At 43.2% G+C, this 13,578-nt stretch overlaps 1 protein-coding gene across 1 annotated transcript in view; it reads right to left on the bottom strand.

The window, feature by feature from the left end:
- Positions 1-615: 615 nt before the first annotated feature.
- Positions 616-13,578, bottom strand: part of LOC142568594 (uncharacterized) — a 203,911-nt gene continuing 190,948 nt past the window's right edge. The window contains exons 27-31 of the mRNA XM_075678472.1: positions 7,085-7,273; positions 5,862-5,940; positions 3,402-3,496; positions 2,638-2,745; positions 616-1,033 (exon numbers count right to left, since the gene is read on the bottom strand). Coding sequence (XP_075534587.1) covers positions 911-1,033; positions 2,638-2,745; positions 3,402-3,496; positions 5,862-5,940; positions 7,085-7,273 — 594 coding nt within the window. The 3' untranslated portion in view covers positions 616-910. The remainder of the gene's footprint in view (positions 1,034-2,637; positions 2,746-3,401; positions 3,497-5,861; positions 5,941-7,084; positions 7,274-13,578) is intronic.

Raw genomic sequence — 13,578 nt, 5'->3', positions numbered from 1 at the left:
GAAATTACCGTAGACAACGACGCGGGCAGTCAAAAGGTTTTGTTTTCGCTCAACTCTACACCGTCCACGCATTCACGTTTCAGTACTTTCCTGATCGCGTAGTGCTGTGCTGGTTTTGCTGGCTCGTGAAACTCGCACAAACTACAAGCAGCAGGGAATTCAACTTCCATGTGATGTCGCAGGATGCCCGAAGTCTACGCCACTTGACCAAAAAGCAACTGCAGCGGCGAATCTACGACTCTGTCTTGACTCGGTACCGCCGTATGTCGGGCGCCGTTTTACTTGCTGGCGTACGTAACGTCACCACACCCCGGTTGAGTGGCGGGAGATTTGAAATTTGAAAAACGTATTCAGAACCTTCAGATGCAATTCTCTTGTTAACTAAGTCCTTCCTTGGCACGGCACATACGTTGCAAGGTTTCTGGAATGGTACTTAGTCAGTTCACGTCGACTTAGTATTTACCTTTAGTGTCCCTTTAAAGGATATGTATATACTAACTCAATGCATAGAGATTTCCGTAGCTCAAGATATACCTTTATGGATAGCATTTCTAAATATTAAAGGAGCCTACTACAATGTAGACAGAGAATTGTAACCAAACAGTATGCTAAACTGTAGAAAAAAATGTTTATTCATAAAGGTGCACCGGGGGGCCAACTATTGGGGATACATGAGAAAATTATCACAGTGTCCTACAGCACTTTTCCTTGTGCTAACATAAAAGCTAGTAAAAATACATTTAAAAAGTAGACATTGGCAAGATAAATGCAATCATTAGACATAGTAAAAACAAGCATATAGCCTGTCAATTTCATAATGCTCACCTAACATGTTCTGAAACGATATCCAAATTACACTCCGCTATGTTTAAATAAGTGGATGCAATTGGGCGAAGATGAAGCAAGCACCTCACTGAGTGAGGTCGCTCGCATCTGGAGAGTCGCTGGTGGTGGCACGGCTGGGGGACAGCAGTTGTCGAAGCTGTCCCTGAACTTCAATGCTGAGCCGGCTGCTGTATACTCCGGACAGCAGCTGGGGACAGAAAAGCATGGTTGTGCGCAGGAATACCTCAGGTTTTAGCAGAAATTCAAAAGTTTCTAAATAAATTGCTAAACATGGTAGGCTCATATGTAAGTTCTTTTGGTTGAAGCAAATGGTATATCATGTGCGAAAGAGTTACAGAGGCACTTACATAGATTGAATGCGAAAGCATTCTCACTCTTCTGCGCGATAATTTTCATTTGGTCATGGGTTCGAAATGGGCAAAGTCAATTTTTGGAAGGTGGGCCACCCAAATTTAGGGGGCGGGCCGGTCAGTTTTGAATGTGGGTCAACTCAATTATCGAATTGGGCAAAGTCCAAAGTCAATTTTTTGGGTGCGGGCCACAACATCTGCCTGATGCCATGGCTGTTCACCGCGGGATTTTGCAGTGCGAGCCACTAGGTTTGAACCCACAAGAAAACTACAGAAGCGTGTTGGTAAGGTTACTCGCCACAAACATAGTTAAAACATAAAACATATTTTGCACATACAAATTTGTTTAAGTTTTTGTTCTTTCCTACAACTGTCAGCGACTGGAATGCATTACCAGCAAATTCAGTGTTAACGCCTCCCTGTCCACATTTATAGTGTTTTTTGTTGCTACACCATAGTAACACTACGTAGTAGTTTTGTGCCTGCTTTTACTGCTTTATTTTGTACTTGTGCTTTCTTCAATTACGATCTGTTCTTTATATGTATTGTACCCCAAATGTTTATCATGAAAGAACTCCCTACCCTGCTTAGGCTGTATGTACTATCCGGCATTGTGAGCCTATGGGCCCGTAAATTGTATTCTGCCTCATTGTCATTCTTGTTATTTATATTTTCCAGTGAATTCGCTACTAGCCTAATGACTATTGGTTCACTCATGTTAATATGCAAAAGCTTGTACAATTAATAAAGAGAATGTATGAAATAAAGCTTAATTAAAAATTATTTGTGAGGTAGAGGCTGTTAAGAGTATCTGAAGTTTTTAAAAACAGTAGAAGCTCGTTGGATTACTTAGTACAGTGCACGATGCTTTGAAATGTAGCCACTGTAATACATATTATTGCGGGAAAAAGATAAGCACTATGACGAAAACTAGACTGAACATATTTAGTAAAAATAAATAATAGTCACGCCCTTATTCGTGCTGCACTGAACTCATTTATTTCATAATAATTTCTAGGCATTGGGAGCCATTGAAGAAGCTCAAGAGCACCTCTCTTGAAGTGAAGGAGCAGTGAGTGGTGGCTAGCTTTTAAATTGTGGGACTTCACGTGTGAAAACCACAATTTGATTATGAGGCACCAGATTATGGTTATCATGTGGGTGGTGGCATACTTTCAATTAATTTCGACCACCTAGGGTTCTTTAATGTGCACCTTATCAAAGTACACAAGTGTTTTTGCATTTTGCCCATACCATTGAAAGGTGGCCACCATAGCCAGGATCGAACCTATGAACTCAACGTTTTGGATTGGTACATGTGCTCTGAGCCTCATCACTGTGCCCTGTGTTGTGATGATACTGAAGATATGGGTGAGGGTGCTGTTTTTCCTCCTCAGTAATTCTCGCTTTGCCTAATAAAAATAGAACAGAGTGGTGTTACCTTAGCAGCAACAGCCCTTGCCAAGCTGCTGTCATCCTGGCACAGCCTTTCAGTGATCAGTGGCAGGTGGCTTGCGAGCATCTCGCTAACTATTTCACCCTCCAGCAGCTGTTGCAAGATGAGAGTTTACACAACATAACACAAAGGTAGGGTTTGTACTTGCATACATCTAAGGAAAAAGAAATACATAAATGACAAGTTTGCAAAGCATGCACGAAAGTTTCATCCTGTACTTCAATATAATTTCAAGCTCTGCTTCAATAAAAGTTGTTATATTTGAGCAAAACATTGTTTTAGCCCTCGCTGCACTTTTTTCTTTTGTTTCAGCACAACTCAAAAATACTTTCTCCATGTGTATTCCAGTAGGCTAGCTTGATGGTAAGTGATCATAGATCCCAATTTCAATGCTCAGAGGAAAGTGCTGAATACTGTTTTCGTGCTTTGCATATAGGAGGTGGCACAGGCCCGCACATACTGCTTCATGAAAGTCAGTAAGCCTATGATCATCATTTCTGGACACAACATTTCTTGCCTTTATATTTCAGTCTTCCCACATACCACTCAACTTGTCCATGGTGGTAGTATACTCTGCACTAAAAGACAACTCCAGTTCCTAGTTTTTTTTTCCTTCAGTTTTATCACACACCATTATCATATTTATTTTCTCTTTGTATAGCTAAAGTGACTGCTAATCATTACTGTTTGCCTGTTTGGGACGCAACTTCCAAATTAATTTTGATGAAACACACACTAGTGCTACACACCAGATAAAGCAGCCTGGTACAGTCTTCGTTCGAGAAGCTGAGCAGCAGCACACGGTTTAGCCATGGGTGGGCAGAGATACAGTTCAGGCAGCCTTCTGCAAATGTAACAATGTTTATAGTCAGCAGTGGCATCACCACAGTGAGCCACGTAGGGCTGTGGGATGTGTGTTGCAACCCTCTGGTGCATGCAGACAACAGTCCTCTACAAAAAGCAGATGCCCAAAACAAGTAATTATCTAGTCACGCATATCACATACACAAAATAGGCTACAGTTTAATTCTACCTATACTTGACATTTTAATGACATTTTCAAAATTATTAATGCCTGCCTGCTAAAAAACTGTTGAATGTACATGAAACAAGAGAGTGTTATGGCTGCCACCAGCTGTTAAGTAAGAGCTGGTATCAATTGTTACGGGGATGGGGTTTTGGCGGCATTCATTAACAGAGTCTACTTGGAGCTCGAACCAGATTGAGCATCGGAGAGGGTCCACCAGGGAAGACGAGATGATGTAAAAACAAATAACAGAAGTTTATTACATTGTTCCGGGTGAGCAGTGCACTCCAAGACAAAAACTACAGAAACGTTCAGCGTGCGTGCTCCTGCACGTAAGAGCAGAGATCTGTCCGTGGTGTCTCGCTGGCCTTTTTATGCCCTACACCATCCGGGTAACCTCATTCTCGCTTGCTCCCTGGTAGAGGGCCTTGTCAGCACACTGGTCAGCCCACACAGAGGAATACGGAGAAAACCCACTCACTGGTGTAGAGGTGGGGAGTGTAGGTAACATCGGGTCAAAACACTGGTCAACCTACACACAGGAATTCGCAGAGAAACCACTCCCTGCCATAGAGGGGGTGAATATAGTACAAAGGAGAGTAGGATTTGCACTGGTGCATAATCCCGTCGCACACACCTGATGGACAGGTCTTTTCATGTTGACAAGCATGACGATTAGGCATGTCGAGTCTCAGGTGCTTGGCATCCGTTCCATTCATCGCCGCACACAATGAACCATAACAAGAGCTAATTCATTTTGTTGATTACGAAAATGAGAACAAGAAAAAGCAAAGTGCGCAATCATCACCATACAAAAATTATTCAGTGTGAAGCACATAACAATATACAGTACTCACTATATCACTTTAAACTAGAAAAAATTATGCAGATCCAATGCAACTGTTGGAATCTGTGTGAAGCGAAGCTTTAATAAAGCATGTAATTGAATGATACGCTAGTAACAGCGATGCTATGTGAAGTCCGCTATGCAAAGGTAGTAGGTGCATGCTCGAAGAAGGCGAGTGGGGAGGTGTGCATGTGCTAGAAAGGGCGGGGGAGCAGATTAGTGCACATCTTCTCTTCTACTCCAGCTGTGCGGACTGTATCTTGAAACCAATTTGTGGTGGGTGCCGAGTCTAGACACGCCAAGTGCTAACGATTTCATGTGTGCTGTGTTCTCACTGCTTAGTTGGCGTTAAAGCAAGTGGCAGCACGAAGGGCAATTCCTCCCTGCTGCTGCCGGTCTTCCCCACACCAGTGTTCTTACAGTGAGCGTCTGCCGTCATAGAGTTAGATGTGTTCATGTTTGCCTATGCGCGCGATACCGTGCTTGTTAATTCAGTTAGTAAGCGTTCTTTTTAAGTATATAACGTTGATAAAACTACTATCCTTACTTCGTATAGCTGTCTAATAATTTGCTATCGCAATCAATGTTTCGCCTTTCGGGCGAGACTGGAACGTTTTGAGAGTCTGTTGTAAAAACAGTCCCTAATTATAGTTGCAAGGGCCCGCAAAATTTAATTCCTATATATTAAAGTTCTTTGAAAAGTACACTAATTTGTGGTTTCACATTCTAAAGCTACAAAGGAGTAATGACAGATGACACAGTGGAGGGTTTACTCAAAGTTCAGTACACAATTATTTTTGCATACTGTCTCTATCAGAATACAGCCACCATGCCCAGGAATTACACGCTGTGGTGGCTTAGTGGCTATGTGCATTGTGCTAGTAAGCACGAGGTCACAGGATCAAACACTGGCCATGGTGACCACATTTCGATGGAAGAGAAATAGAAGAATGCTGGTTTACCGTGCATTGGATGCACGTTAAAGAATGCTAGTTGGTCAAAAATAATCCAGAACCCCTGCGCCCCTGTGGCGTGCCTCATTATCAGATCATGGTTTTAGCACAAGAAACCCAAAAATTTAATTTTTTCATGCCCCGGATCAAATCTACAATCTCACTCGTGCTCAGTAACATAAAACCTAGCCACTGAGTCACTACTGTAAGCTTGTAAGACGCTTGCACAAAAACTGTGGTGTAACACTGCCCCATGACAATGCGACAGCTGTAAGTCTGTAATACACGCAATGAAATCAAGCCTTTTTGTGACGTTAATATTCAGACATTAAAGCTGCAGACTGACCAGCTAAACAAGGCACTGCGGCACTGTACAGCTCACCGTCATCGGCCAACAGCTGTGCATGAGGTAGCAGCACCTCCAGGCAGTCTAGGGCAGCAGTTCGCAACTGGGTGTCTCGCTGAAATGTTTCAAAACTTCATGCACATACCAAAAAAACACTAATCTTTACTGATTATAGCAAATTTGACACTAAAGAGGTTTACAGGCTCATTATATGCACCATTAACAAAACTTCCTGCACTGAAGTGTAAAGTCAGTCTTTCTAAACTATAAGGTGGGAACTCAACAATCTGGTGAGTAGTTGACGAAGACGACTCTGTTTAAAATGTAACTGTTTATTTGCAAGATCTCTTTTTAAGGCTGCATTTTATCGAGACATGCAAACTGCTTTTATAAGCTCAAATTTCACCACTGGTCTAATGAATTGTGTTTGTTTTGCCAATAATTTTTTAACTTCCTGACTCCTTTCATTGGTCAGGAGGTGCCATTGCATAGCAGTTCAGCAGCCACTCACAATGTACCAATAAAGTCAGAAAAGAATATTTTGTAAGTACATGTATAATATTATGAGTCTCATGCTTTAGCCAATGAACATGGATAAAAGCACATGACTCAGACAATTTCCAATATTATATATATCAGAATAAAATTACAACTACTTCGTAAGACCATACAGCAGCTCCATTAACTTTACGAACCTTAGTTCATGCCTTTAGCTCATAGGAAAGCCTGATTTGTGGCAGTGTCATTACAGCAAATTTAAAAATCTTCATTTGCATGTTTCAGAGTTGGTTTTACACCTGTGGCTGTTGAAACATGGTTAAGAAATGTCAGGAAAGATCTCAAAGTAATGCAGGTAAAGTTATAAAAAAATATTTTCAATTATTACAACACTTACAGCATGTTTACAAGAGAGAGAGACCCAAGGATTTAGTTAGGACTTTCATGGAATCTCGTTCTCTGCATAGAAATGTCAGCCATATTAGGCTATTAGGCTATAGTAAATATAAAAACATAAGTGCCTAAAAAACTAAAAAGACACAATTTTAAATAAGAAAGGCAGTCTGCTTAGTTGTTGCTTTGTCTTTTTATCACTACAAAAGAGGGCAAACAAACAGCCTCTTGCTATACTGTAAAACAAAAGTCAAAGTGTTAAAAAAATTGTAACTGTAATTAAATAAATTGTAACTTAACCAGACCAGAACCTTAAGCACTTTTTTGACAAAACAACCGTGCTGATTAGGGCCACGGAAGTTATGTACCTTGGCGATGTGTGTGGCCAGGATGTAGGCAATACTGCTGCAGTCACAGTAGCGCAATGACATCTGCACCACTGAGGTGCCATGCAACAACACTGGTAACAACGTCAAAGCAGGCAGCACACGACCAGGATCAACATGGCCAAGTTCACGCAGGAAGTTTCGCATGGCAATGCGCACCGTGTCTTTGCTCTGCACAGGCAAACAAGAACCATGACAATCTTTCAAAATAAGTGTATTCATTCACAGGGTGAAATGACCACGAGTTGTAGTGAAGCATCATAACAATTATTACATACTGCACAGTGAAAAAGTCTCCAGCTGAATATTTAACAAACGTCAGTGACAGATCTCAATTACTCAAAATCAAAGAAACTCAGATGGTAGACACATGAACATTGTGCACATACACAGTGTAAAGGTCCACTGTCTCTTTTATGACCATGTCACAGATTGGACCCTTCACCAGGCACACTACTTAACACCATGCGCAAAGCGTAATTAAGTTAGCCCTTCCAGTCCTAATGGCTCCATTTAAAATCACATCATTTTGTTAATTGGGTACAGAAATGTATTGATTATCTTTTCCAACACTTAGAATTAGCTTTTTCCAGTCGTGCACTCGTAATTTGCTTGAGAGTGTTGCTATCATAGCAGCTGAAAAAACTATATTTATATTAGGAGTAGATCTTCTGACCATCCTACTCCTAATATACTAATAATAAGGGCAAAATTTAGCCACTGCCCGCACCAGAGCGAGGCACTCATGTTCGGGGACAGAAAAATTGCGCTCTGAAGGGGACAAGAGGCCACTGGCGTAGGCAATGATGCGGTCGACTCCATTTTGCTGTTGGGCGAGGATAGCACCTATGCCATGGCCACTGGCGTCAGTGAGAACTTGAGTTGGTGAAGATGAATCAAAGTGACCTACTATTGGAAGCATCGTCAACAAGTGGATGAGAGTGTAGAAGGCGTCGGCTTGTTTACAGCCCCAAAAGAACACAGTGTCCTTCTTAAGGTCTGCCAGTGGCCGGACGATATCTGCAAAACTTTTAACAAACTGACAAAAATAGGAGCATAAGCCCCTGAAGCTGCGCACATATTTTGCTGAGCAGGGTACAGGAAAGTTCCTGACTGCATGAATCATACCAGGATCAGGACATATATCGGCAGTAATGACAAGGTGGCCAAGAACTTTGACTTCGCGGGGTCCAAGATGGCACTTAGAAGAGTCAAGTTGAAGGCCAGCCCTCGTAAAGACTTAAAGAATAGTGGCCAAGCGACTAAGGTGGCTGTCAAACGTAGGGGAAAATGCGATGACATCGTCCAGGTAACCTAAGCAGGTGGACCACATAAAGCCCAGAAGAAGAGAGTTCATCATTCTTTCGAAAGTTTCTGGGGCATTACATAGTCCGAAAGGCATAACCTTAATATTGTAAAGGCCATCCGGTATAACAAAATCAGTCTTCTCACGGTCGAGTTTATCAACCGAAATCTGCCAATAACCGGAACAGAGGTCAATTGAAGAGAAGTATCTCAATCTGCGAAGGCAGTAGAGAGCATCATCAATCCGCGAGAGAGGGCAGACATCCTTTTTCGTGATCTGGCTCAATTGACAGTAGTCGACACAAAATCGCCAGCTGCCATCATTCTTTTTGATCAAGACAACCAGTGATGCCCTAGGACTCAAAGAGGGCCAATTACACTTTTGTTTAGCATCTTTTCTACTTCAGCTTGGATAACGTGGCATTCTGCGTGTGACACGTGATAAGGTTGTCGGCGGATAGTACTAGCATCACCAGTGTCAATATTAAGGGCCACAACGGAAGTCCGTCCCAGCGATAAGACGTCACGATAAGACACCAGGACGCGACAGTGATCTGCAGCCTGTTCGGGAAGCATATTATGAGCGATCATCTTCGAAAATATACTGGGATTGGACGTTGCGGAACTAATCGGACAGCAGGTGTATGCAGACGAGCATGGCACATCTAATACAGAGATAGTGGTATTGTCGATGGGAGAAATGTTGCCGAGCGACATGCCTTTCGTGATAACTTGTGTACTTAAAGCAAAATTCAAAACAGGAAGAAATACGCGGTTATCGGCGATAGTCACAATGGTATAAGGAACGGCAACTGTGTGTAGCAGGAGAACATTGACATTAGGAGTCAGCACATAGTCATCGTCAGGAACAGATGGGAAGCACGTCAAATGCATGAAGTCTACAGTTGTATGAAGTCTACAGAACATAAACGAGGCTCAGCTGATTTTGAAAGGCAGTAGTGGATATGCAGCGCGAGCAGTAGAAGGCCAGCAGCGCGTTCAATCAGTGCACAATGGTCCAATAAAAAGTCGAGGCCGAAGATCAAGTCATGGGAACACCGTTCCAGAACAGTAAATAAAATGGAAGTGCTGAAACTAGCGACAGTTATTCGGGCAGTGCACACGCCAAGGATAATGGGCGTTGCTCCATCAGCGACCCGGATAACACGAGATGCGGCAGCTATAAGGACCTTCTTCAGGCAGCAATGAAGATTATTGCTCATCACCAAGATATGGGTTCCAGTAAAAACAAGCGCTGAGACATATACACCGTCAACTTCTACATCGGCTATATTGCGTCTGGTCGGCAGGGTGAGAGCCTTTGGCGGAGACATCGACATTGCAGCGTGACCTCGGATAACTGCATCTTTTTGTTTTCTCAAGCGATGTGCCCAGGTCGGAATAACGGCAACAGGCGATGGACTGGGGTGACCTGGACAACGAACAACGCCTTTGCGACTAATGGGACTGGTGACTGCTCGTTGACAGTGAACAACGGCGCCATGTGGTCATACCGTCGGCAGCGTGCAGGTACAGCTCGGCTTGCGGCTGGATATGGCGAAAACTGCTGTCTGGACGAGGGCTGTTTGAGAATGGCATCGAGGACCAGCGGTTGTGACAGTATCAGGCGACGCGACCAACGCAGTGACAACTAAAGCAAATAGGTTGGTCATACGGTGTTCACCACTCTGCCATGTTTCAAGAACCTCGAGGTATCCATTGATATTGAGTATGCATGTGCAAAAGACGTTCGGTTGGCCGGGAACTGACCACGGTGCAAACTTACTGAAAGCTGACATTGGCAAGTTCTTGGCGCACAATAGCCTGAACAAGGAGAACCATATAGAGCGCATGTATCGTTGACAGGTGGGTACAGAGCAGCGGGACACATCAGTTCATGGTGCACAATCTTCGATAGCTGCTCTGAAGGCTGCAGCTGCCGTGAAGGAGAGTCTTGTCAGTCTTCACAAGACTATGTTGCAGCCGTATTGGGAAGCCGTGCAAATTACTGGCTTTCCAACTGCTTGAAATGCTTGCACTCCGTGATAATGTCATTACCAAAGTACAGTTCTTACAAATTAGTAAATTGAAGGCGTCATCAGCGATACCCTTTAAAACATGGCTGGCTTTGCCGGACTTCGGCATTTCATTGTTGGCCTTGCGGCAGAGTGCCAGCACGTCTTGTATATAGATGACGCAGCTTTCGATGGACGTCTGAACTCATGATATGCCAGCTCCTTATAGGCAACGACCTTGCGACGCAGTGGTTTTCCGAAGAGAGATCGCAGCTTCTGCTTGCAAGTCTCCCAGCAACAGAGTTCCTCTTCGTGGTTTTGAAACCACCCTCGCGCAGTTCCCGCCAAGTAAAAAATTATGTTCGTCAGCATTACTGAGGGATCCCATTTGTTGTGGCTGCTCATCTGCTCATACATCTCCATCTAGTCGTCGACGTCGGCGCCATCAGTGCCGCAGAAGGTTTCTGAACCCCACAGATGCTTGAGTACGACAGTCGATGCAGTCAACGCAGGCCTTGCCGAACTAGGCACCACCTCTTGCGACAACGGTGCGCAAACTGAAGCGGCAGCCAATGCGATGCTCCATTCTGAATCGTTACCCGGCACGCACCAAATATTACGAAGAGAAAGCCCAATGCACAAATGTATGTACAACTATTTACATGGGGAAAAGTTCATGGTAATCACACAGGCTGGTACAAAGGTCACAGCTCCAGCGGACAGTGTACCGCTTTCTCTTTGTGTCTTTCTTGAGCGCGTGGTCCTGTCCAAATGCACCATAACAATATGGCTGGCAAAACACTTACGACATGGGTGCTCATAAGTATCAATGGGTGCTGCAACTGTGCCACACCATATTTGTGATCCAGCTCAATGGGAAGCCTGCTGCCTCATCACCTACCAGTGACAGAAACTGGTGCTCTTATCCCCACAATCAAGAGTTAATGATACACTGTTAATAAATTTGCCAACGTTACATACTTTTATACTAAGGTGCTGCAGGCTCCATTGAAAAAAAGTCGAAGTGGTAGGATGACTGCATTTTCAGCGAGTCCTCATAATTACAGAGCAATTAAATTTCAGTTTAGTGTCCAGTCAGTCATGTGACACTTTCTTGGTAAAAACATTCCAAGCACTGACTCAAACCAAGTGCATAACTTATTTATTGTCTGGAATTACAACTAAAAATTACTCCTTCACTGCTGCTGACGAAACACAGCATGCCGAACTTCCCGTCAAACTTGGTAGTGCCTTGCGCAAAGTGGTCATGTGTATATTCGTATAGCTATACTCTACAAACAAAGATTGATGCACTGAAAGATAAGCAGGGTAATATCATCAGCAATCTCAAAGGTATAGTAAAAGCAGCGGAAGAATTGTATACTGACCTGTACAGTACCGAGAAGAGCCACGATACCTCTATTTAAAGCAGTAATGAACAGGTTGCAGAGACTCCTTCTATAACTAGCGATGAGGTCAGAAGGGCCTTGCAAGACATGAAACGGGGAAAATTGGCAGGAGATGGAATAACAGTAGATTTAATCAAAGACGGAGGAGACATAATGCTTGGAAAACTGGCAGCTCTCTATATGAAGTGTCTATCGACTGCAAGGGTCCCATAAAACTGGAAGAATGCAAACATTATACAATCCACAAAAAGGGAGACATTAAACAATTGAAAAACTACAGGCCCATTAGTTTACTCCCAGTATTATATAAAATATTCACCAAAATAATCTCGAATCGAATAAGGGCAGTACTGGACTTTAGTCAACCAAGGGAGCAGGCTGGCTTCAGGAAGGGATACTCTACAATGGATCACATCCATGCCATTAATCAGGTAATCAAGAAATCTGCATAGTACAATAAACCTCTCTACATGGCTTTCATAGATTACGAAAAGGCATTTGATTCAGTAGAGATACCAGCAGTCATAGAAGCATTATGTAATCAAGTAGTACAGACCACTTACATAAATACCTTGGAAAATATCTACAGAGATTCCACAGCCACCTGAATTCTACACAAGTAGGAAGATACCTATAAAGAAAGAGGTCAGACAAGGAGATGCAGTCTCTCCAATGCTATTCACTGCGTGCTCAGAAGAAGTATTCAAGCTATTAAACTGGGAAGGCTTAGGAGTAAGGATCAACGGCGAATATCTCGGCAACCTTCAATTTGCCGATGACACTGTTCTACTCAGCAACACTGCAGACAAGCTGCAAAATATGATAGAGGACCTTAACAAAGAGAGCGTAAGAGTAGGGTTGAAGATTAATATGCAGAGGACAATGATAATGATGAATAGCCGGGCAAGAGAACACGAATTTAGGATCGCCAGTCAGCCTCTAGAGTCTGTGAAGGAGTGCGTTTACCTAGGTCAATTAATCACAGGAAACCCTGATAATGAGAAGGAAATCCATAGAAGAATAAAAATGGGTTAGATCGCATACGGCAGACATTGCCAGCCCCTGACTGGAAGCTTACCATTATCATTGAAAAGGAAGGTGTACAATCAGTGCATTTTACCAGGGTTGACATATGGAGCAGAGACTTGGAGACTGACAAAGAAGCTTGAGAACAAGTTAAGGACCACGCAAACAGCGATGAACGAAGAATGCTAGGCATAGTGTTAAGAGACAGAAAGAGAGCAGTTTGGATCAGAGAGCAAACGGGTATAGCCGATATTCTATATAACATTAAGAGAAAGAAATGGAGCTGGGCAGGCCATGTAATGCGCAGGTTAGACAACCGTTGGACCATTCGGGTTACAGAATGAATACCAAGAGAAAGGAAATGCAGTCAAGGACGGCAGAAGACTAGGTGGGGCGATGGAATTAGGAAATTCGCGGGTGCTTGTTGTAATCGGTTCGTGCAAGACAGGGCTAATTGGAGATCGCAGGGAAAGGCCTTCATCCTGCAGTGGACATAAAATAGGCTGATGATGATGATGATTATACTCCATAGTCTGAAATGAAATGGAGCCACAATACTGTAAGTATTCAATTTACCCAACGCTCAATGTATGTGGTCTTCTTCTTGCCACTACTTGAAAGAACTGGCAAGAGGAAATGGCATACACAAAAGTGCATGCCATTGACTGAAGTAGTTAGGTTAACAGGCGACACTTTAATATGCCGCCAACTTGACTAGTGC

Source organism: Dermacentor variabilis, unplaced genomic scaffold (assembly GCF_050947875.1).
Source record: "Dermacentor variabilis isolate Ectoservices unplaced genomic scaffold, ASM5094787v1 scaffold_22, whole genome shotgun sequence".
Classification (NCBI taxonomy): Eukaryota; Metazoa; Arthropoda; class Arachnida; order Ixodida; family Ixodidae; genus Dermacentor; species Dermacentor variabilis.
The sequence above is the reverse complement of the archived record's forward strand: the minus strand, read 5'-3'. Positions and strand labels throughout refer to the sequence as shown.